The sequence below is a fragment of the Odontesthes bonariensis genome, chromosome 23 (genome assembly GCF_027942865.1).
Source record: "Odontesthes bonariensis isolate fOdoBon6 chromosome 23, fOdoBon6.hap1, whole genome shotgun sequence".
Classification (NCBI taxonomy): domain Eukaryota; kingdom Metazoa; phylum Chordata; class Actinopteri; order Atheriniformes; family Atherinopsidae; genus Odontesthes; species Odontesthes bonariensis.
The window spans coordinates 27,393,478-27,419,735 of record NC_134528.1 but is presented as its reverse complement, the minus strand read 5'-3'; the positions used below and the strand labels follow the sequence as shown (position 1 = coordinate 27,419,735).

At 40.3% G+C, this 26,258-nt stretch overlaps 1 protein-coding gene across 7 annotated transcripts in view; it reads left to right on the top strand.

The window, feature by feature from the left end:
• The window catches only part of LOC142374078 (caskin-2-like), a 75,116-nt gene that overhangs the window by 10,373 nt on the left and 38,485 nt on the right, over nucleotides 1-26,258 (top strand). Inside the window, exon 2 of one of the 7 annotated variants that reach the window (XM_075457590.1) lies at nucleotides 24,027-24,111. The exons of the other annotated variants lie outside the window; for them this stretch is intronic. Within the exon in view, the coding sequence (XP_075313705.1) occupies nucleotides 24,039-24,111 (73 nt within the window). The 5' untranslated portion in view covers nucleotides 24,027-24,038. The remainder of the gene's footprint in view (nucleotides 1-24,026; nucleotides 24,112-26,258) is intronic. 7 annotated transcript variants of the gene reach the window in all.

The window sequence follows — 26,258 nt, the reverse complement described above, 5'->3', positions numbered from 1 at the left end:
AGATCTTGGAAAAACGGTTCCTGCAAGCTATATTTTTCAAAATACACAACCTTGCCTCTCCCTTCAGCCCACCCCTCGAAACCACGCCTTCAAAACACATGAACGAGTCACGAGTCTGTGAACGCGCAGGGGGGAGGGGTGAGGGGGGCTGACGGTTGATTGGCGTGTCAGAGTCCAATAGAAGTAACTCTCATCATTACTTCTATTGGTCAGACATTTCATCTTGCTACACCCTCTACAATGGACTAAAATATTTCGTTTTTTTTCCAAACATTCTATTTTAGTGGGTGCAATGGGGTCGGGAGGAGGTTTTCAGACAATATGATAAAAAATGCTCCAGAAAACATCACAGACCCCACCTTTAATTCAGAGGATTGCATTAAAACCAACTGAGCTGCATTGTGGATACGAAGTTAAAGCAGCAGTGGAACAGCATATGCTCAGTGCTCCTCTCTTTTTCCCGCTGTTTAACATTTCATATCCCTCGCAGTGTCTGGGAACACAAAACAGTGTGGCGCAATGAGCATTGTTCTCAATCACTCTTTGCAGCTGAATTTACAGCTATGCTTATTACACATTGTTGAATGTTTTATTACCGTCAGCTGGTGTTTGCAGATCCCGCTGAAACGGCGTGTATAAAAATCCTGTTTGTATTGTTGTTCATAAATACTGGTTTGAAAACTGTTGTTTGAAAGTTGTGCCGGTGATAATTTGCAGGGAAAATTAGAGGAACACTGTGGTCTTCTACAGAAATTTAAAATACCAACTTAGAACTGACTCTAGTACCGACACTTTTGTTAAAGGGGGTTTTAGTGACATCATTCAAGTACAGTCTCCTGTGGAAGTGTCATCAGAGTCTTTCAGAGTGAGAAGGCAGTATAGTACTTGTGCTGTACAAATGGATCATAACTGTATCATATTAATGCTAAAGGCAAGGGAGCCTATTGGTTCCACATGAATGTCTGTGATCATGATCATAATTTACAAGACATTGGGCCTCATGCCAGAACATTTTCGTATTTTTATTCTAAATATCTCTAACTTTATTGTATGAAACTCTTGAACGAACACACCACGTCAGATTCAACAAATGCTAAAAAATTTTTTTTTAAAAGTGTGTAAACGACCTGTGTAAATGATGAATGCCACCCGTGCATATTTAAGTGCAGGTGCACGAGGATATTAAATTTGCATACTCCACGCCCAAAATAATACCATATAAGGCTACGATTCCTCTCTCCTGTGCCAGGAAGTGTTGAGTTGAGTGAGTCTTTTGGCATGTTGTCTGCCTGGGCTAGTTCAGGTAGTAGGAGACCCTCGTTCATGGAAATATTGTGCAAAACTGCTCCATAGCCTTCTCTTGGCTACAGAGCAGTTTGGCCCCCGCTGTATCGAGACACACCCACCTGGCCTTCAGCTCACTTATGCGCTCCACAACGGCACGGGTGCTTCGATGCGTATATGTGTGCAGTCTATTGCTCCGATTATGTTTGGCAGTCCAGCCGTGGCATGAAAGTCCCTCTTAATTCGTACTTGTTCGACAGCGGTGTATGGGAATTTGATGTACCATGGGCGATGAGAGTTTTGATAAACAAGGGGAGTGCACGACTCACAGAGGACTGGGACACACCAGATCTGTCTCCAATCTCCCTCTGAAAGGTTCCAGTGGCCAAAAATCCAAGGCTGGTGAAGACCTGGACGTGTGGCGGAATTGGGTTTGATCGGCGTGTTTCTCTCTGGAGTTGTGGCTCTAGCCCTTAGCAATCTAAATCGCAATGTCAGTCATTCGTCTGTCTTCACAAGGATATCTACACAGTTTCGAAACACAAGCTTTCTTCCAAGAGCCTGAGGCATCCAAAAGTTGCAAGTCAGCCGCTGGTTACCCATTGAGCTTGTTATATCCAGAGTTAAATTAACCTCAAATTAGTGCATGATTTAAGTCAAACAGAATAATGTCAGCATAATTATGGGGTATGATGTATATATTTATTTAGGATTGCTTTAAAGTGATGAAATATACAAGCCATGAGTCAAGCAAACTTGATTCGAATAACAACGGACTATTTTAGGAAACTCCTACGACAGGTCTGGATCACTCGTAAATTCTGTTCGTACCTGAAAGAAAACTTAAAATACAAAAAAATTGGTAAATCAGCAAGTTCTTTTAAATCGTACGCACGACTTAAGAACCAATCTGTTGTTGCATGAGGCCCATTGTTTGCCGTGTTGTCTTGAATGTGATCAGATTGTCCTGTTCAACTACAGAACATCCCCAGTGTTGTCTTTGGTAAACCCAGGAACCCTGTTAGATAAATGGTAAATGGACTGTACTTGTATAGCGCTTTTCTAGTCTAGCTGACCACTCAAAGCGCTTCTAAAGGCTGAGTTATACCTCTTTTAACTGCCCTTGCGCTTGCGTCTTGCGCTTGCGTCTTGTGCTTGCGTTAATGGCTCGAGACGTTTATGCTTAATTTTGCTTTGTCGGCGGTTGCGTGTGCTGCGTGGCGATTCACCGCCAGGACAGTAGGTGGAGCAGCGGGTTTTTTCCAATGACAAGCCTACTACGATGAAAGGAACTTCACCGCCAAGACCTCTTCGGCAAGTCTCTCTTCGAGTGGATTCATGCTTCTTCTTCTTCTTCTTCTTCTTCGCTTTCTACCTTGGCGTTTGAAAACATAGACATAATATGTCTATGACATGTCTATGTTTGAAAACAGCGGTCTTTTATTAGGGTATGAAACCGGAAGATGAACACGCCGCCGGATGTGATGTAGATAGTGGCTTGCGCTCGCGTCTTGCGTCTTGCGTCTTGCGTGAAGTTTAGAAAATTGAGGTGACACACACAAGCACGCAAGGGGGGGCTTGCAACCGCGCAAGGGCTTGCGTTGCGTCTTGCATCTTGTGTTGCATCATGCGTCACCGACCATAAATCAGGCTTAACACTACATGCCACATTCACCATATTCACTACGTGCTTTCTAATCATTCACACACAGACACATTCATACACCAATGAATGCATCGATAGGCAACGTCTTGCTCCAAGGACACTTCGACATGTAGCCTGGGAAGGCCAGTGTCGAACCATCGACCTTCCGATTGGTGGGCGACTTGTTCTTCCTCCTGAGCTATAGCCCCCCAAGATAACTGTTTACAGTTAATGTCAGAATTTTAAAGTTTACTGAACAAATTCATGCTTCATAAAGAATGAACCCTTTGAACAGTCCTCTAATACTGCTTCCAGTAGCTTAAAAACCTTGAGCTGAGTTTCTTTCTAATTTGTATAGTCAACTACATACAAAAACGTTTTATGGAATTTTTGCTTTTAACATTAAAAGGAAACAGTAAAAGACATTGATCATAGTAAACCTTTTCACTTTTTTCCCCCCAAAGCTGCATGGCCGTCTCCAATGGCTCCAATTTCCTGAATAGAGGCATATCCTGCTTTATGGATCTGATTATAGGTTACCTATTATACCTTTTTCCTCTTTTTTTTTTTTTTATCCCATTAAAAAAATGAAGTGCTTTGGAGATTGGAAAAAACATTAAAAAACAACAACTTTGAAATTCAAATATATCGTGTTGACTGACTGGACAAAAATCTGATCTCTCAGATCAAAAAAGAAAAGAAAAGATGAAAATCAGGAAGTGAAGGAGAGGAGCACCTGCAGATTAACCAAATGCTCGGGGGTGGAAGCGGGTGTTGTTAGTCAGGGAATGAAGCAGCATGTGTATGACCAACAATAGCATGGAAAAATAACTGGAGGAGGGGGAGCATGTGGTCAGCTAGTCCTGTTGTATGTGTGGAACTTGGCAGAAATGGACATACTCTGGTGTGCATGTTGTAGGTTGTTTAAGAGGTGACAGTCAAGTAATAACAAAGAAAAGCACAAGAGCAGCTGACTTTCAGTCCAATAATACCACATTGCAATAGATACACAATAAATGTTTATTCAGAGCAAATTGAGTTTGTAACACCATTGCCTGTTCGGTGTTTTCACTCTCCTACTCCTAGTGCTGTAATGTATTGTCAAACTTTTTTTGCTGTATCTGTTTTTTTTTTCCACACTATATCTTTGCTTCCCACGAGCAAGATGAATACTACCCTCGCTATTTTAGACGCGTTACATGATATAAATGCCATTTTAGAGGGTTCTGTCCCAGTGTACATGGGTTTTTCATCACAGATGTTAAGTTCAGATTTGAAGCATTTTCTGAAAAAAAGACTATGAAATCAGTGTTCTTGATGAAGAAACACAAGTGTTGGACCTTTTAGTAAAGCTGGCTTGGAGCTGCCAGAGGAGATTTGCAGTGTCCCTCTGGGATTAGTTGTGGCACTGAGGCTTGATGGACAGGGAGCTGAGATAGAAGGTTTCTTCAATCAGCCATCTGCTGACATCAGGTTGGGTGCTCAGTCAATTTACTTACAGCCACAGGCAGCAGCCACTGTCCAGCCCCTCTTATTCTTCGGCATGTAGAGTGACAGCCTGACTTCTAAAGTCATCTCACCCAAAGAACTCCCATTCCTTTGAGTGGAGACATGGGTGTTGTACACCCCTCCCTTGATGAGACCATTAAAGACTAGAGGTTCTTCAAAGGCCTTCGTGATTACAATGTCTTTTGTTTGAACACACGCTTGCTTTAATCTTGGCCTATGGCCCAACCCTCTTTGCTGTCACACTCAATAAAGGGCTTCTGGGCGACTCTCAAACCATCTAATTTGACAATTGTGTCAGAAGTAAGTTTTACTCATGTACTATGTATTGGAGGCTCAGATATTCAGAAACATTTGGCCATTCAGGTAGTGACCCTTCGTTATGCTGCACGTAGTTTTCAGGATAGCAGGCTGAGCTGATTTTTAAGGTTTTATATGATTAGCACATATCAATTGCATCGCTCCTACAGTATCATTAGCTAAGTCCTTGACAAATCCTTGGGAAAAGTCATAATAATGTGTTAGATATTGAACATCCACCATGATCATCTCATTTATGTTAGGCACAACAGGTTGAAACTGATATATTTTTGGTCGCTTTCAAATAAGCATTGTGTAAGGAATAGCTGATAGGCGGGTAGGGTAAGGGGCTCTTGCCTAAGGACCCCTACTTGAAGTACAGTGAACACTCGTTTTTCGCAAGGGTTACGTTCCAAAAAGAACCCGTGATAGGCGAAATCTGTGAAGTAGTAACCTTTTACAATTATTATACAATGAAATACTCCATAATACATGGGAACCAAAGAACAAAACCTTTTTACAGGCCCAAGCATTTGTTTAACAAATAAAAGTACTTTATAAACGTTTTTTTTTTTTTTTTTACAAATAACTACTGTACTGTAAAATAATCATTTTAATCATCAATACGAACTGAAGGCTTCAAATTGCGGAGATCAGCACCGCGACCCGAGTTACTGGATTAGAACGGGAGAAAATGAAAAATGATTTTGAAAAAAAATACAAAGTACAGTAGGACAAATAGTGACTCACGTGTATTTCACTGCTCTTCTGACTGAGCCACTGCACCCTGACTCTGCTCTGTAGCGTTTTTTTCTTCTAAAGCCTGCGGTGAAGGTGTGTTTTTTCGAGAGAAGAACATAGTCATCGGTAGTTGTTGTCGCTCTTTTTTCTTCTGGGCAAAAAGATTCTTATATACCGACATGCCACCATCGATTATGTTTGAGAACTGTAATGTACGTGTACATATTAAACCGCAACGTTATTAACACACAGGTAGAGAAGAAGTGGAGAGACTGTTTAGCCAGAATGCAGAACACAATGCACGATGCAAATCCGTGAAGCAGCGAGACCGTGAAAGATGAACCGCGTTATAGCGAGGGTTCACTGTAGTACCTTTCATGCAGGGGTGTCAGGATTTGAACCTAGGTCCCCCACATGAAAGGTGGCAATCTTACCACTAGAGTTGATGCATACCTCATTTTAGTGTGCATACTATGATTACAAATGCAAATTTTTGGCACCTATATTGCATCTAATCAGTTCAATTAAATAATCATGCTGTTTTTCATTTTTTGTTGTACTGGCATTAAGTATTTGTCACAGCTACATATTATCATACACCGGAGTCCATTCATCAATTGTCATCCGCTTATCTGAGGTTGGGTCGCAGAGGCAACAGGTTCAGGAGACTTCCAGGCGAGGTGACTTTTGTTGTCTGGTGCCTCTCCATCGAGGTCTTAAATCGCTCTTAGTCTGACCCCTCCCCTGAGACCAATTTCCATGGGAGACCCTACCAGGGGCTAATGCCCCCGACAACACAGCTCGCAGGATCACGGGGATACTTAAACCCCGCCACCACATTAAGGTGGCGATTCTACAGAGGGGCACAGTGTAGTCATTTAATCAATTAATTCTGAACCGTTTTGGATGAGTCCAGTAATCTGTTGCAAATTTTTTTGCATGCACATTTCACAGTAAAAGCCATGCCAAGAAAAGCAAGGTTTTGATCCAGTTGGATTCAGAAGGGATTTTGATTCGATGCAGCTAGTCAAGCTCACAGTTTGTTAGCACGTTCCCTACTTCGTTTATCCAACTTCCTGGCGCACAGAGCAGTCTCTCTTGAAAATACTCCTCTAAAGTTAAACGTTTTTAATGTGCAATTGAGGCAAATTGCAGAGGGGGAAAAAGCCTTGCCTATTATTGATTATGGGGAATGAATAAACTTCCAACTGCGCATATGAAGACATGTGGAAATGAGGATGGTTTATGTGTACAGATTTTATTTTTAGGCATTGATAGATAAGGCTTTGTAGAAGACTATGACAAATCATACCAATCACAATGAGAATTAAAGATAAAGGTCTGGCTCTAATAAAGGCCTGGTACCCTCAGCAGATAAAGATAATAAAATTAAAGGGGAAGTTAGTTTTTTTTAAAGCTGTACAATTTTTCTGGCATAAAATACGTTCATCTACTCAGTTTGGTGAAAGAAAACTCTATTTAGATCACTCGAGATCCGCGTATATCCATATAACGGGAGAGAACAGGGCATTGACAATACAGCATCTAAAGAAGGCATTATTTGTCTTTATTTCACCAATACTTTAAGACGAATGAATGAATGCGTACTATTGCACTATTGTTAGTTCAGAGCTGCCGTGTTGTTGTTATTGGGGGCTATCAGGGGCTTTCTACACACATGTCTACTGGGATGACGTCATTGACACGCGCTGCCAAAGCAACATCTTTACATGGAATTTGCTTCCAACATGGTTTGTTATTGCGAATTTCCAAATTGCCATGTTGCACAAAACTAGCAGTAGCAAACTCCGTGTAAAGATAGCCGACCGTCACAGAGCACGGAGTGAATGAGCTTTGCTGCAGCGGCACGCGGCATACTAAATTGGCAAAAACAAACAAACAAAACAAAAACCCCCATCTGTAGACAGGTCTGACAGTGCGGACGATGTGTATTACACACTGAAAAGACATAGATTAATGTTCATCAGTGGTTGATTGTTGGCTACATGTGTAAAGGTCTATAAACAGAAGGATTACTTGTAGAAGTAAAACTGACCTCAATATTGATTGATTGATTGTTTAATCTTTTAAGACCATGAATGACTGTATTAAAATGACTGGAAATCCATCCTATATTTGCTGAGATGTTTCATCTAAACCAGACCTGGGCATTTTACGGCCCGCGGGCCAGATACGGCCCATTGCCCGTCCCTGTCCGGCCCGCGCCTCCCTGGCCCGCGCCTCCCTGGCCCGCGCCTCCCTGGCCCGCGCCTCCCTGCCCCCTCCAGTCAAAAATAAAAACGGATTTTGGTGTGCATGCGATGCTGCTGTCTTTTATTTTGAAAGGGCCTGACGCATTGTTTATGAATGCACGCATAAGTGACAGTGACAAGTGACAGGTGGCTAGCATCCGAATCCCTGATCCACACAAAATGTCGTCTCACGGTAAATAAAGAAAAGATGATTCAGAATGCCGTGTTTTCAACAAGGCATGGACAGCGAAATATTTGTTTACAGTAAAGCTGTGTGTTTAGTCGGTGGTGTGTCAGTGGCTGTGTTAAAGGAGTATAATATCCACCGTCACTACGTGACTAAACACGGGGAGAAATACAATAACTTTTCAGAGAAAGAGCACGCAGCTGAGTCGTCTGTGTTGCTCGCCAAGCTGCAATCTCAACAAACACTTTTTACAAAACGTTTGCCATCCAGAGGTGCTGCAGTCAAGACAAGTTTTGTTATTTCACACAAGATTGCTAGAAAGAGCAAACCCTTCTCTGATGGAGAGTTCATTAAGGAGTGTTTGGTGGACTCTTCTGCGCTAATATGTCCAGAGAAAAAAGACGCTTTTGAGAACGGCTCCCTCTCACGCCGCACCATAACGAGGAGGATTGAGGACATCGCGAAAAACCTGGTGCTACAACTGAAAGACAGCGTGAATGACTTAGAGTACTTTTCCCTGGCTTTGGATGAGAGCTGTGATATACGGGGCACTGCCCAGCTGCTCATCTTCATGCGCGGGATCAATGCAGACTTCAGAATCACGGAGGAGCTGGCAGACATGCGGTCAATGAAAGGGACAACAATGGGGAGTGATGTCTTAGCTGAGGTAAATGCATGACTCGAAAGCTTGGGGCTGAAATGGGACAAACTGGTGGGCGTGACAACATATGGGTGTCCAAATCTCACAGGAAAAAAAGTTGGTCTGTTAAAGCGAATCCAGGACAAAGTGGCAGAAATGAACTCTGAGCAGAAATTAACTTTTTTTCATTGTATTATACATCAGGAAGTGTTATGCAAGTCAGTGTTACAAGTGAATCACGTTGTTATCAGATCAAGGGCACTGAATCATAGACAGTTTGTTTCACTTTTAGAAGAAACTGAGACTGACCACCGTGACCTAAGCTACCACACAGCCGTCAGGTGGCTGAGTCTGGGGAAAGTGCTGAAAAGCTTCTGGGACCTGAGAGAGGAGATTCAGGCGTTCTGTGTGAGGAAGGGACATGCCATCCCTCAGCTTTCAGAGGCAGACTGGCTGGCAGATCTTGCTTTTACTGTTGATGTGACTGCTCAGATGGATGAACTAAATGTTAAACTGCAACTGTTATTAACTATTAATTTGATAGAATTAGTATTAATTCTCACTTCAACCTAAACCACAATTCATGTTTATAAATATTTAAATATTCTTATTTATTACCAAAATAATCTGATTTAAATATTTTATTATAAAAAGAAATATAATGAGAAAACCTAAGTCAATATTAAATTTGAGTCATTGCTGGCTCGGCCCTCCAACACATTTCAGATTTTTCATGCGGCCCCCAGAAGAAATTAATTGCCCACCCCTGATCTAAACCAACCAACCATCATTCAAAATGTCTTCTTAAACTGACCAATAGTTTAAAAAAAAAACGCTTACTTTGATGTTAAATAGACAACAAGTGATCTTTTAACAAAGTAAAAACCCCACTCATACGATTGATGGTTCAATCCTTGGTGCCTTCCGTCCCCATCCTGAAATGTCCTGGGACAAAACACTGAACCACACTTTTCTCCCTATAGCAAATAAGCTCGTCAGCTCCACTGCCGTTATTGTGAGTGTAAAGGAGAGGCAAAAGCTGTGGAGCCCTTTGCCAACTACTATGGTAAAAGGTCAGTAGATATGAATATTTACTTGTTGATCAGTTTTTCTGCCATTCAAAGAATTGTCATATGCACAGGAATGCCACAGAGATTTATCTTGAACATTTGATCATTGTCAGTTATAGGACTGCTTGTTTCAACATCCATCAAAGCCACTGCAGTAAACTGGGCACTTGTTCAAGAATTCTTTTAACACTTCAAAAGCAGAATTTAATAGTCCACTCAGTGTTTTCTTTGGGATTAATCATTAATGACTTTTCTATATTAAGTTATTGTTCCTCTGTATCTTCATTTGCAGGATGTCCCATCTTCACTATGCATATTGCTGTGCTAAAGCCCTGATGAAATAAATAAAAAAAAATCTGTAAGTATTTGAAGAAGTACATGATGTTTGTTGGGGCTTTTTATAGACTTGTGTTTTGGTTAATTTGGCATGGATTAAAAGGATACAGTAGCAGCGTTTCTAGTTAATCTTAATCTTCTTAATCTAACTTCAGTAGGAAAAAAAACAACAACAGTGGTGGACATCCTCGAGAGGAAAATGAAGAGAGCTGCTTTTCAGGAATTACATTCATATCAGGGAATACGTGGGATATTTTATATTATCTGAGGATGCTGGTCAGTCTGGTCAGTTTTTTGCCAGCTCAGACAGGAAACAGCTTGTGAATCACAGCATTTTAATCGTTGGAAGGATGGAGGTGATTCCAAAAATGATTTCCATTAACCCCAATGGACATCGAGTCTTATGCAAAACAGACAAAAAAATAAAAATAAAAAAATGAGCACATAAACTTTCTGGACATAAGTAGAAGTTTTTTTTACTTTGATTGATTGTTAGATCGATTTTTTTTCCCATTCGCCTTTACTTACTCACACCTCATAAATGCAGATGAAAAATATAAGTGGAAACCTGGCTGTTCACACATTATGTGTTAACTGGTTTGTGTTTACACTGGCTTTTAAAAAAAGAAAATCCTCAACTGTTCTCATTCACTGTAAGATGACTTTCAAGATAGTTCACAGCAACTAGAATAATCATTGAGTTTTTTTTTTTTTTTCTTAATTCAAGGTGACATATCTGCTATTAAAAGTATCTCTTGGTTGGTCCATTTGCTTTCAGAGTAACAAATTGATCAGAATTCAACTAAAGCAAATTGCTCTAACCTGTCTAATTTTTCTACCTACTCGACTCAACTAGACTCGACTCGACACTACTTGGTTTAGGTAATTTTATGTCATTTGTATATGATACAAACACGACACTACAATGGAGGACATTGGGGCGATGGTATACCTGCTGCTCGGTCTATGGCTTTGTGTGCTGCCATTTACTGCTGACGATCACAGAAATAATAAAATCGCATTGAGCTGTGTTGCCAGGTTTTTAAAAAATGGTGGGGTTCTTGTGAAGGAGTTGCTGTCACGACTCATCCAGCGACGTTACTCCCTGGCCAATCAGTGGCCTGCAGTCAGAAGATGTTACATTTCTGGCTCGACTCGACTCCCTTGGTACCCCAGGCGAGTAGGTGCTAAAAATTTACCTGTTACCAGGTGCTACTACCTAATGGAAAGTCAAGCCGCGTAGGCACTTAGTCAAAAAGGGCCATAACACACCACACTGAATTTAAGAGACTGCTTGGACATTTTGACTTCCAGGAAAATTGCATATGATCAATCAAAATTGCACACACATTTATTTATATATATATTCCTGATCTCATATTCTATTTGTGCATACTTTGACACTCTGACACATCAAATTTTTCCAGCTGTGGTGAGCCTAACTTTGCACAAGGAATCAGCATGGCACAAATCTGGTGTCCTGATATGGTTTAACAGTAAAAATATGTTGTAAATCTAACAATTTCACATAATTTATTTCCATTGCTTCAATCTAATGAAGAACAACCACTAAAACATTCCAGTTATTTCAGGCCTACTTGAGGTGATGATGCAAAATGCTCAAGGCTTGTTGGATGGATCACGTATTGTTCTGTATATGTAGAATTACAACACCTAGCTCCCACACAAACAGCATATTTCTACATCTGTGTTTGGATACACATTAAACAAATGGATTATAGCATGCAATTAGTGTACCTTAAAAATTTCGGTGTAATCTTTCATTTTGCACCAATCAGAGCTAATTGCTTCACCCTGCGTCCAATTGCTGGCAAGCTACTACTGCTCCTGCCGTCTCTCTGACAATCTCTACCTCCACCTCCCTGGATCTCGTACCTTGAAATAGGGACAACCCATCTGGCCTAAAGTCAGATTAGAAGTCTGTTAGATTTAAGATTACCTAGAGGCACATTTGTACACACGTGTTAGCATGTGTACAAATTGAGCTGTTGCCTATGTGTTACCTCTATGTAAATTTTTTCAGCTCTTTAACTCGTGACTCATCTGAGTTGTCAGTCTGTGGTTGCAGTGTATTGTAGTTAGCCCATTAGCTAAGCGACTAACAAGCTAATAAAGTGGAAGACTGATTAGACCAGACAGCTGGGTTGCGGCCAAGTAGTCTGTGAACGGCTTTCGAGTTCACCTGCTCTTGCTCTGTATCACACACACACACACACACACACACACACACTAATCCTGAACCTTTTCCTTCCATGACAGATGGGGTAGCTGTCTAGGATTGCTGCGGAATTTACCAAAGGAATTACTTACTTATCGCGCACACGTGTGTGTGTGTGTGTGTGTGTGTGTGTGTGTGTGTGTGTGTGTGTGTGTGTCTATTTTTTTGAGTTTGTGGTTGCAGTTTGCATCATTTAATCTTAGCATAACCAACCTTTTGTCACTGGCTTCAGGCTGCACTCAGTTGGGTGTTGAACTCATCTTCATTTAGTTATTTTCTTTTCTGCAGTTACTAAAAAAATAAGCTGCCAGTCAGCCAGGTGCATGAATGTAGCATTCAGACTGTCACTGTGGTTTACCCTGCCTCTACATGCCCTGCAAATGTTTTCAGGTGTTTGGGTTTAAATTTGTTATCAAATTTAAGGTGTGTGTGTGGTGGTGGTGGTGGGGGGGGGGGTTGTACTTTGCCGTTCTCTTGCTTAACTTCACACTTTGAGCTTTAAAGAAACAAGAATTCAGAGCCTCCTGTGACACGACCCACGACCATCCCGTGTCAATAATGACAATAAGATATGGAAACAGGAGCAGCAAGAAAAAGATCTTCTTCAGACACAAAACCGTCTCACAGTTTATGTGGTAAAGATGTTGCAAAGAAGTAGTGCTGTGTGTTTCGTGTACCAGTAGCACCATCAGAAATTAACAAAACTCCAAGTTGGAAGAAGAAGACTTCACCAAAACACATTCCAGTACACACACACATGATCATAACAATGGTTTCTACCTGTATTATGATTGTGTGACAGGCTCATGTTAGACTCTCCCTCCCTCCTGCTGTTTCATAATAAATATGATGAGGACTATTTAAAAAAAAAAAAAAAAGAAAGAGCTTAAGGCATATTTTGAAGTTACCTTGTGAAACTTACCTTTTTACCTTGTGTACCTGTGAAATTGATCAATCAATTGGGAAAAGAAAAAGTGTGTCAGCAGAAGGGTAGGTGCTGAGCGAATGCTCATGTGTGCAATGCCAACAGACATGCAGCATTCCTCCTTGTTAGAATTCTATGTAACTAGCTTGAATTGTAATTAAAGAGACATTAGAAAAGTTTGTGAACCTTAAAACTATGTGCTTCTGACTTGTTTGGATGTACAATGACATTTGTTATGCACAATCATGCCTGAAACCACCTTGGAGCGCCCGGTCACTGAGATGCTGCCCTGCGCCACACTGTTTTGCTTTACGGTCGCTTGACATTTTTGTGGACATTTAATTGCGTCTTATTCATCACAACAAATTAATGTCAATGGCGTACACGTCCAAAGCTCATACAGATATTTGTTTTTATGACAGCGGTGTTACATTCCACAACTGAAGGGGAAGCCCAATAGCAAAACTATATAGCCCTATTGTCTAGTTTTTCTGTAAAGATGTCAACAGTAACCTTCTTACAAGTACAAATTACATTTAAAGATAGCCGCAACTTTGAATGTACATGCTAAAACTGAATTTAAAATATCTAAAACTCCTTAAAAAGCTCAAGTGGTCCTTTTTCAACATTTGTTAGGTAGCCCACACTGAATGATGCATGGAAGATGGGATTCAGTCCTTCCTAGACAAAAATCAATATTCTGGATTTCCACAATAACATTTGCCTCCATCTACAGTCATCATTTCAGATATCCAAAACTTTATACTTCCTTGGCCATCAGTTTGTTAGAAACTAACAAGAATCCAGCTTTTTTGAGTAAAACTGAAAAGCCTGTTCAATCTATTATTAGTTTCACTTGTAGTCACTTGACTTACTTAAAAAAGCTCTTGTTTTGTCCACAGTGCTGGATTTGTTTAGTATTAATTATGACTGTTACTGCTACAGGTGTAGGTTTCTGCCATAGTATTTTGGTGTTTGATTAGATGTTGTACTATCCCATTTTCCCAATATTTAGGGACAGCAATGTATGGAGCTGATATTCTTAAGTTTAATGAAAAATGTGATGACTTTTCCATCAGTGTAGGAGGATGTGAACTCTTGCTGGTGTCTGGCGAAAGTTCAGTGATCAGATGATGATTAATTATCTGGAGTGGGCCACTGAGCAAATCAGTCTATGTTCAATCAATCATTGTTTATTAGACCTGAGCAGCGTAAATGGAAAAGCCCTCAAGGCTGTGGCACTGTCACCATTTTCAGAATGGGAATGAGTGAACAGTTTGTTGATGCCCAGGCCTTCAAGTCGCATTAAGGCAGTTTAGAGATCAACTTGCATCACATTAGACAACAGTGAAGTCACAACAAAGCTAACAGCAGACACTGTACACAACTTTTTACCACCATAATTGAAGCAACCTAAGCTGTGTAACAAACACACAGAATATTTCCAGGCAGGTGAACCTGTGTCGTGTTTCCTCTCATTACACTCTGGGATACCTCTGGGATACCTCTGGGATTGGACGCGTTGTTGATACCAACACAGCCAAGATTAAGGAAAAGAAAATTAAGGAAATTGATCCAGTGTTTTTTTTTTGTGTGCTTTTAATTGCTTGATGATTTAAAATGTTGCTCCATTGAAAGACTTGTAGTCATTCTTACTTTAAGATCAAGCCATCCAATAAAAAAGTTGCCTTCTGAGCTGATACCTCGCCAGCCTCCCATTCTTACATATACCGTGTTTAAACAACATTAAATGTGGGAACATCCATTGAAACAAGCTGATCAAAGCCAGTTTCCCATACGCAGTGATGGTGTGTTCACCTTCAGTCCTCGAGGTGCCACAGTGCATTCTGAACCAGTCCAACTACCACTAGTTCTCAGGGGACAAACCTCTTACTACAACAGCATGAGGCAATAGTATTACACTGTATCCTACAGGCTGTGGTGGAACACAGTCTCAAATAATCCTAACTTCTAAGGTAATTATTCTAGTTTATTCAAACTTGACCACGTTTATGTGAGCTGCCAGCTGTAGAGCAGTCAGTCAAAATGATTCAGTCTTGCCTCTTTTTGTCCACTTTTAGATGCTGTCAGTCTAGAGCTAGTTGGTATCTTTGGTAAGTGGGACTTTCTGAAAAGAAAAAGTGAGTTGTGCATGTGCTTGTAGCCCAAAGTGCAGCAGCCATATCGAAAATTAGAATGTGCACACAGATCTCGTGTTCCAGTTAATGCCAATCAGAGTCTGTCGTTGCTGTCACTGCACTGAGAAGCCAGATATTAGCATATTTGAGCGTCTTTTTTTTTTTTTTTTTCTTTCCTTGAGCACCACGGGACCCAGGGGCTAATCAGATAGATATTTTACCTCTCAAATCAACTCTTGTAGATAGGTAGTACTTTGGAGTCCTATCAGAGCAGTTAATAATCCAAAGTACTCCCGAGCTTCACTCTGAACCTTCGGGGTGAATTTTACAGAGCTGAACATTTGGGATCAGTCAAGTATTCTAAATGGTCAAATATCCCCAAGCATTTTGTATCTGCCTTTCTGTCTCAGTCAACTTGCACTGAGTTAAGGGTTTCCTTCGAAGTGTCTTTTATTGACCCTTTAATATAACCATGTTGAATCCCAATGTTTTAAGCTGGTTTCTTCAGAGTCTATCATGTGAATGCTTTGCTACCCTCCGATGTATGCACAGATATGTATGATTATCAAGATGATATTTATAGCCTCTCTGAAAGAACTTTGCATAGTTGCCCATTTTAGGTTTTTAAATTTTCCCCCGAAGAAGGCACTGAAACTTAATCTACTGGCATCTACTTTTTCTTGGTTCTTAAGGCCCTGTCACACTGTTGCGTATGAGAGAAGCGTATGAGTTGCGTATGAAAATTAATCATACGCACGAAAAGTCCTTGAAAATAAAGAATGACTAGCGTATGAGTAGCATATGAACTGCGCATGCCCAGCGTACGTTTCAACGCGCCTATTGAGAATGAGGAGTCACGTGACTCCGGTCGGCAGGTCGGCCATGTTGGCAGAAGACGCTATTGGTTGCCAGGGGCAACACCATTAACTCAGCAGCCTTTCCACATTGCTCCATTATTGCAGTAGGCGACGCGCTATCAACATCTCTCGAGACATCCATCTCGATCATGCCTCCCAAGAAGCAATCGTCGTTTGCCCGGGCCCTGGGCCGAGGAAAAGGCAAAAAAACACAAGAATCATTCTCACCCAAACCTGCTGAAATGCCTGATGCACCTGCGGCTGATGAGTTACATACTTCTGAGCGATCAAGATCCCCAACTCCTCCTCCTGACCGCTCCCGTGAATTGTCGGTTGCCTGCCGCCTCCATCTCCGCCCGTCTGGCGGAGATGGAGGCGGCAGACGGGCGGAGGCTATAAATACGCTAGCTGTACGGTACACCTTCATGCCAACATATGGCAATTTATGTCCAGCGTTCTCGACCTATCAGTAACGTACCTATATCGTACCTCTAGCGTATTCAGCGTATGCCTAGCGTATTAACCATACGCACAAAAGTTTTGAGCATGTTCAAAAATTTATTCCTGCCTCAGCGTATGCCAACGTATGCCAGCGTGCTTGAAACGTATACAACCTATGCCTAACGTCCCCCTAGCGTATGTCAGCGTATACCAGCGTATGAGTGATAATTTTCATACGCTAGTGCCATACGCAACAGTGTGACAGGGCCATTAAAGACGTTTCACCTCTCATTTGAAAGGCTTGTTCAATTTTCGGACGAGAGGTGAAATGTCTTCAAGAGCCAAGAAATAAGAAGTCCAGTTGCCCTCATTCTAGCTCTTAGAATTACCCGGACCTGGATGAATGCGACACCAGAAATAGGTCCACCCAAGTAAAAATTGGCAACTTCGATAAAGCTTTTTCACATGAGATGTGTAACTTAATAACCCAATACTCAAAAATAAAAGGATTTATCATTTTGATAGTGATGGCTTGTAGTTATCTACTGACCCATGATACAGTATGTAGCAGCATTGTGCCCATGAAGTTCTTGATGAATATTAGCTACCAACACAGTTTTCCTCCCGGGCCGGCATTTGTGGATAATAAAACAGCGTTGCGCTGAGCCTCAGGTCTCATAGTTGTGGGAAGAGTACACTGAAGTAAAGGAGGGGCTGTGCAGTGTGTTGGGAAGGAAGAGTAAACAGATGATTTGAATGGTATGCAAAGTGTTTTGTCCCTAAGGTGCAGAGTTGAGATGTTTTATGTAACATGAGAGCTGCAGGTGTGTTTATGCCTGCTTTAATGTCCTCGTTTTTTAGGTGAGTAAAGAAATGTGGCGAGGCTGGTTCATGTGCACTCATAAATACACAACACAGCAGATCCTCTGTTTAATTTTCACATTGACTTACTGCATTTATATTGAGTTTGTATACAGAGTGGGTCTGACCTAGTTACCAGCTCCACCATAGGGAGATTACTTACTTCATTTTCAACAATAGAGCAAATTAATGGATACTGCAGCCTGGAAGTGTTTTTGATATAAAGGGATTTCCCCAGGACCCAGTTCCAGTGTTTACTCTGATAACAAACCATGAAGTGCTGGAGTAATTGATGAAGAATTGACGAAGCTTAGTGTGTCACTCTGTGAATTTAGTGTTACATTTATGCCCTGGGGTTTGCGGAGTTTGCCGTTCTGCTTTTACTCTGTAGTTTTAGGGAAAGAGGGAAGTTTCTGTTCAGCTGCATATAGTGTCAAAAACACACAGCAGTTATCTTGACATTCACAGTTTACATGTGTTTTCCTGTAAAACAGGAGATGAAACCAGTGCCCTTCTGGCAGGAAACTCGATTCGACTCCCACAAACTCATGAATTTAAAGATCATTGATTATACTTCGGGGCTTCTTTGTCTCTCCTGACAGATGCATGCATCAGATATTCTGGTGACCTATAGTGACACCTGACAATCTGATGGAGCATTTAAATGCGGTCTAACTGACATTTTGATGAAGCCCAAATTCTCAATCAATCTTTATTTATATAGCGCATTTCATACCACAGGCAACTCAATGTGCAAATTCTATATTAGGTTTGCTGATGACACAGTTTGTAGAGTCTAATTCTAGATTCAATGTAAACTTTAAAAACTAATTTTAAGAAAGTTTTGATATGATATAAAAATTTTTTTAACTTTTGGATGTGATGGAGTGAAGCTGGAGGCATTACAAGCTTGAATATACAATCCTGATGGTTCTCATTGATCTCATTTGCGCCTCCTCGTTTCCTCTCACCTCTTTGCTCCTTTCTGTGAACCAAAAATCATTCACTTCAACAAATATTTTGAATGCAGTCTTTTTGGCATCTGTGACGTCTGAATGAAGCGTGGCACATTAATCTCATGTTGTAAACTGAATTAAACGTAAATATTAGGGGTGGGCGAAAAAATCGATTCATGTACATATCGCGATTCTTTTAATTTTTAATTTATTTATTTATTTATTTTAATGGGATGATTTTAAAAATCGATTTTTCTCCCCTGAATCGATTATATTACATCATATCTGTGTCCAGAAAAACTTCATCAAGTCATGTTAAAGGGGAACTCCGGTATATTTGAAGCGCAATCCCATTGCTAGAGGTTGTCAAATACTGACGGTAGGACACAGACCGGTGCAAATCGGCGCTCCCTGTGCGGCGATTGCGCTGTTTGCGCAGCCTGTCATGCTAGCCAAATACGTGGTGGCCAATGGGCAATAATAAACCTTCCACGTAAAACAACAACTTGCACACTGCAGAAACGTCACACCACTTTATAAACCATCCGACAATAAAGTCACAAGCCTTACCATCAAAACCATATGCATGGTTCTCACATTACTGGCATGGGGACGTTACAAAACAACTTTATAAACAGCATGTCACTTACCTCTTGTCGGTAGGCGCGCGCATGTGAAAGCCCAAAAGAGTCAATGGACGATACTCCCATATACAAAACAATTATCTTCTCTAGAAAAAAACTGCGTTCAAGTATTTAAAACATTACAACAATATTGTTGTAATATATTGTTGTTATGTTTTAAATACTTGAACGCAGGTTTTGGTTTGACATATGTATATGAGAGGTTTGACATATGTATATGAGAGGTTTGACATATGTGTATGAGAGGTTTGACATATGTATATGAGAGGTTTGACATATGTATATGAGAGGTTTGACATATGTGTATGAGAGGTTTTTACTAGTATATATGAAAGGTAAGGCTTTTCACTAGTATATATGAAAGCTTTTCAGTAGTGTGTATGAGAGCTTTTGAGTAGGTTATATAAGAGTTAAATGTTTTCACTAGTTTATGTGAGAGCTTTTCACTAGTGTTTGTGCAAGGTTTTGAGTATAGTATGTGGAAGAGTTTAATTTCATATGTGTATATGGAAGTTAATTCTGATTTATGTCCCTGGTGGCACCTCATATGATCTTTTGTTTTTGCTTTGTTTGCGATATCTATGTGCTTGACCTTCATCGGGAAAACATGCAGAAAGAAACAGATGTGCAAGTTTTCCTTTTGGTTCTCAGGAAGAACGAAACTAAATCCACAGTCATTTTCACACATGGACATCAAAGATTTTAAGGTGAATGTGAGGAAGGAACATTTTCTGTACCTCATTGTTGGAGATTTTCTGCTGGAGGTGCTCTCACACTGTAAAACTGTTTTATTGACAGCACGTGTTAAAGTTTATCAGTACAATAGTTATATAAACATATACATAATACTGAATGTAAAGTGTAAAGTGACTTGAGTGAATAGCAACACACTTCTTAGCAGACAAAAACAACAGCAGCTTTTACCAGCACGCACATTCACAGTGAAGTCTTGAGAATGTTTGCTGGTATGAGGCACTGAGTGGAAAATTTGCGCGAGGAGTCTGGAGTGAATGATGGGGTAATTTGTGTTCTCTATGTCAACACTTCAGAACATCGTTAGATGTTATTTCAGGACTGTAGTGCATATGTCTGTATGCTAACAATCCCCCCAAATTTAAAGAAATTAGATAAAATGTCCAACATTATCTAAAGTCTGAGTTAAGCCAAAACAAATCTGTTATGTTTGATGAGTTTATCACATAACTGAGAAATATAGTTACAACACTAAGTATATGACATTGGCTTTCAAAATCATAAGAAAATGAGCAGTTCTCTCTGCTCTGAGATTATGAGGGTTTGTCCCCTGAAGGCACTGACCGAGCTCAGACTAACTCAAATTAACCACATTATTGAGATAGCAAAGCTATAAAAGTTGTTTTAATTTTTAAGTAAAGCAAACTGCTTCGATGGGAAATCATAAATGCACACTGCAGATATTAAATATTTGGTCACCTTCCATTTCAGTTCAATTTTATTTACATAGCGCCAAATTACAACAAATGTCATATTAAGACACTTCTAAGACACAATCCAACTCGAGTCGATTAGATTCCATTGTAATAAAATAATCCAATCATATCCTATTCATTAAATTCCAAATTCGTCCAATTCAGACATACAGAGCCAATTAAACCAAAAAGGAGCCTAGGTAAGGAAACCAGCAGATTGCACTGAAACTTCTCTTTAGTCCAATACTGAGTCCAATCCTGAGCGTGCACAAGGCGATTGTGGAGAGAAAAAAACTCCCTGTTAACAGGTAGAAACCTCTGGCAGAACCAGACTCGGGGAGGTTGGCCATCTGCCTCGATCAGCTGAGGTTTGAGAGGACAAAAAAGAGGAGACAACAAACACCATATTACCAGACCAGGGATACTTGCTAAGAAAGAGAAACACAAGTTAATGACAACAATGTACATGGAGAAAAAAAGAGAACAGACTGAGGAGAGGTGCATCATGGGAGGCCCCCCCAGCAATCTAGGCCTATAGCAGCTTAACTATGGGATGTTTCAAGTTCACCTGAGCCATCCTTTACTGTCAAAAAGGAAAGTTTTAAGCCTAATCTTAAAGGTAGAGAGGGTGTGTGCTTCCCGGACATTTACTGGCAGCTGGTTCCACAGAGAGGGGCCTGATAACTGAAGGCTCTGCCTCCCATTCTACTTTTAGAAACTCTGGCAACCACAAGTAAACCTGCAGTTTGAGAGTGAAGTGCTCTGTTCGGAAAATATTGCACTACAAGATCTTTAAGATATGATGGAGCTCGGTCATTAAGGGCTTTAAATGTGAAGAGAAGAATTTTAAATTCTATTCTGAATTTAACAGGGAGCCAATGAAGAGAAGCTAAAACTGGAGAAATATGATCTCTGCTGTTAGTTCTCATGAGAACTCTGGCTGCAGCATTTTGGATCAGCTGGAGGCTTTTCAGAAAATTTTTAGGACAGCCCAATAATAAAGAATTACAGTAGTCCAGTCTTGAAGTAACAAATGCATGGAGCAATTTTTCTGCATCACTCTGAGACCAGATGTTCCTGAATTTTGGCAATATTACGAAGGTGAAAGAAGGCAGTCCTACAAACCTGTTTTACATGTGAGTCAAAGGATAAATTCTGGTCAAAAATAACTCCAAGGTTCCTCACTGTAGTACTAGAAGCCAAGGAAATGTCATCTAGAGTGAGTATATTAATTAAAAAATTAATTAATATCCATTTAATTGTATTATTCCTCTATTATATATGTTACCAGCCCAAGCTCTACAAATTCTAACATCCAGGGAAAATGTATTTCCATTATGAAGACAGAACAGTTTGCTAGCTAGTTGTTAGATACATAGTAAGATGATATGGTTGTCTCGTCAGTGGCTAATGCATTGAAGTAGGTCTTTTTTTTTTATAACTTAACAGCTTTAAAGTCTGCCTTTGCTTGCCTTAAATCAGGGATCACTTAGTCCCGGGTTGTGATTTTAGACTAGCCATGAAAATCCTTAGCAGAAACACTGTTTGATAATCCAGAGAGTCCAATAAATAGTTCAGTAAAACATTTCTCAGTATCTTAATATATTCTATGGAACAATTGTTTAACATGTTTCCATGCAAGCTGAATATGCTTTATTCTGACTTTTTTGATAATTGTATTTTGTCGAAGGTTGTCTAGTGTTTTTTCTTTTTTTTTTTTTTGTTTCCATCCTTTATCGCACTGAAAAATATTTAGCACACAGACCTATATTGATCATATCAGATCATTCTTGAATAGCTCATTCTTGAATAAATAGAAAAGGTCTTAAGCAGTTTCAAAGGATACTTTTTGGTTACTGCAAATTTTCATATTACCCATTAATTGGACCGTTGGGCCCTTTTGCTAGCTTTGTACTCTCCATCTCCAATGCACATATCCACAGAGTGAAGATGCAACTAGATCTTTGCAGCCTCTGAAAAAAAAGATTGCTAACGTATTTTAAAATTCAAGGCAACCTATGCCTCTGAAACCTTCATCTGATAATCACGGCCTTTGATAAAGATTTACCCACTTTGCTGGGGCTATTTTTTTAATCCTGGAATGACTCCTCTTCTATTTAAGAGGAGAACTGTGGCCACAGCAGTTTAAGTTGACACAGGCAATCCCTCTCTGTCCTCCTCACTGCTGACAGTTGGACGATGGTCTCCACTTGGTGAGACTTAACATCCCAGTTTATTGACATTGTTTAAAATTTGCACACACTCCTACAGGGATTTAGTCACCACCTGCCAAGGACAGTAGTACTGCTGGAGTTTAGAGTAATTTAAGGGTACAGAAAAGACATTTCCATACCGAACACTACATACCTGATTCTCAGCTTTTTAGATCTCTAATGGGTATTATCATGTTTTATTATAAACCTTGTACTGTGCTGCATGCAGAAACAAGTCCAATCATATTTTTGCAGCCTTATTAGGATATCTGTGGGACAGCGGGACTGAAACTGAGTCCCCACTTTGCCTTGGTGGTTTGAACTGAGGGACTGTGTTTACTCTCTCAGTAATCAGTGCAGTTAGATAGATGTGTCCCTTAGATAAGTGTTTCCCTTGATGAGGCCCTTACCTGACCACAAACCATTTATTACCAAAGACGGATGATGACCTTAAATTGCCTCTTTCCTCACTCACCTGTATTTTGGTCTTGCTCCCGGCAGATGTGGTCTTGCTGTTTGTATGCTTTTTACCCTCTCTTCGTGGTGTGAGGGGGTTTGTCCCAACCCACAACTCCAAGTTGATCTTTTTCCTTTTGTTAATAAGAAGCCAGTATAGGTGGAAGTGTTTGCATTGGCTGCAGTAAAGCACAAGGGAAAAAATGTTAGATAAAGAAGGAAAGATTTGATGTAGATCCAAATTGCCTAACCTGCAAGAAGCAACTGTGAGTTCTAATGCGTGTCATGATGTTAAAACTATAGTGGAAAGGCTTTTCTGTCTTTTTCTTACACAGTGACATAGAGAAGTTCTTTTATTGTGCCTGTGTGCGGGTGTCTTTCATTTCCCCAAAGTCTTACTGCAGTAGTTAACAGTTCTAGGATAGTTTTAAGTGTATTTCTGTCGGTTTGGTATTATGGGTCACAACTTTACAATCCTGGCTCTTAGGGCCCAACTGACATTACAACCTAGCAGTCATGAGAGCTTCCCTGCTGGGTGTGTAATCCACACCTGTGGTAAGGCAAGGGGTAGACTCTTAACATGCTTTTCTTAATTCTCTCTGAAAGCAATGGTTTTTTTTCTGGCCATTCTTCCTAAAGCCCAGCTCTGTGGAGTGTACGGCTTACAGTGGTCCTATGGACAGATACACAAGTCTCTGCTGTGGAACTTTGCAGCTCCTCCAGGGTTAAATTTGGTCTCTTTGTTGTCTCTCTGATTAATGCCCTCTTTGCTCGGTCTGTGAGGTTTGGTGCATGATCCTCTCTACGCAGGTTTGTTATGATACCATATTCTTTCCATTTTGTGATGATAGATTTAATAGTGGTTTGAATATTTTGTTTTTTTTTAGAACCAAACCCTGATGTGGACTTTACCACAACTTTCTCCCCTGACCTGTAAGGAAAGGTCCTTGGTCTTCATGTTATTGCACGCAGGTAAACCTTATTTAACAGATGATGTCACAGTGAATTGAAGGGAATTTGTAGCACTCGATCTTATTTAGGGACTTTATAGAAAAGGAGGTGAATATGCAATTCTTCCACTGTCTTGGAAATAAAAAAAACGAATGCAAAGTTTGTTGCAATATTAGCACATATGTATAAATAAGGAGAGGAGATGCTCAGTGCATCATGAGAGGTCACCCAGCAGTCTAGGCCTGTAGCAGCATAACTAAAGGGAAGGTCATTGAATCAAGCAAATCATAACCTTTGTCAAAAACGAAAGTTCTAAGTTTATACTCACAGGTAGAGAATGTCTCCTTTCCAAACCAATATCAGCAGCTTGTTCCACAAGAGAGGGGCCTGAAAAATGAAGGCTCTTATGGAACTATGAGGTATTTTTGTTAAAGGCAGCTAGAGACTTGATGTGCCTGAATTCAGTGGACAGAGTTCCATAAGATCAGGGCTCGAATGGAAAAGGCCATATCTCCCTTTGTCACAAACTGTAATATGGGAATAGTTAGCACAGATCTATCTGCGGATCTCAATGGTCGGAGGGAAGATACCAGATAAGAAACTCTTGAATTGTTTTTAGGGATAAGTGGCAAGGCCATTTAAGTTTTTAAAGGTTAGCAGTCAGACTTTAGAATTAATAGAAAATCCAGCAGGAAGCCGGTGCAGGTTGGCAAGCACCAGGGTGATGTTTTTGTCCCATTAATGAGCCGAGCTGTAACGTTTTGAATCTTGCCAAGGTAATGCTATCCATAGGAACTATATGGCTTTATGATACTCAAAATCATTAGTGCTGTCCTTGGCTGTTGCCTTATTATGCCAGTCAGAAAGGGTGTCGATAAAGACGGGTTTTATATATATCTTTGTGTTGATAAGCTTCACTGATCCTCTTAATGGCAACAGAAATTGTTGTTGTATATAATCACAGTGGAAGGAAACTGTTTGCCATCTTAAGTAATAATAGAAAACGATCTGCTTTCACATAGCACCTTTTAACCGTGGATAACTTTTGCTGTTTTAGCAGCAATCGTTAGAAGTGCTGTAGTAGTTCTGCACGTTTATGACAACAATGCTCAGCGGATGCGTTTGAGGGAAAAAACACATGGAATTTGATATATGCATTCTCACTCATGTTGCATAGCCACATAATGGATATATGATCAGTCTAGGATGACAAATTGAAGTTACACAATCAGATTTGAAAAATTGGAATTGATGACCAGATTTCTGTGTTCACACAGCTCTGAAAAAATAAACATATAAGAGTGACATCAGTGGGTAAAATGGATTTGAGTAATTTTGGTCTGGTAATGTGAACGTACTACGTATTATCACTTTGTCGCACACACTTATCTCTTGCCAGCATACTGTATAAAGCATGCCGTCACACAGTAACACCTATGAGTTATTTACCCCCTTTATTTTCCGCACTTTTTTTTCTTTACATCTGTACGTCACGATCAAAGACATTTTAAGATGGGCTTTGGAGGCATGCAAAGCAGCATAACAGATGCCTCTGCCAGCTGCAAATGAATTGAAAGGCACCAAAATCAAACCGAACGTCTTTCTTTGTTCCCTTTTATTTTTTTGTTTACATTACCCAGCTTGTGTTCCTGCTCTGAAGAGGTTTAGAGCCTTTTGCACTCTCCTCTTATCTTCCAACGAATGTTTGGAAAACGTTTTTGCATGCTCTTTTGTTTTCACATCTGACAAGCACAAAAAGAAAAAAGGAAAAAGAAAAGGCGTTCCCCTCATCTCATCCGAATGGAAGAACAGATCAATGCCTCCTTCTGCATGACTTCTCGTTCTCCTCCTTCCTTTACGTCTTTGATATTTTCTCCGCTGCTCAACAAGATACGTTTATCAACATCAAAGCCCCCTTTCTTCTGGCCGGGATGCTTAATCTGTTGCAGAGGGAGCTAAACAACAGGAGTTCAGAGCATCACATATGCTCGCGATAAGGCCATCGAAACACAGCCTCACATGTTTTTTTGCTTTGTTTGTTGCTCCATAGAGAACAATAGAAGACCTCCACACTGACAACTCTACAGCTCTTCGTGTTGAGTAATTTATGTTTCTGTGGACAGTGGGTTCCTGCAGGAATCAAACCTTATAATTTTCCTGTCTGTGTA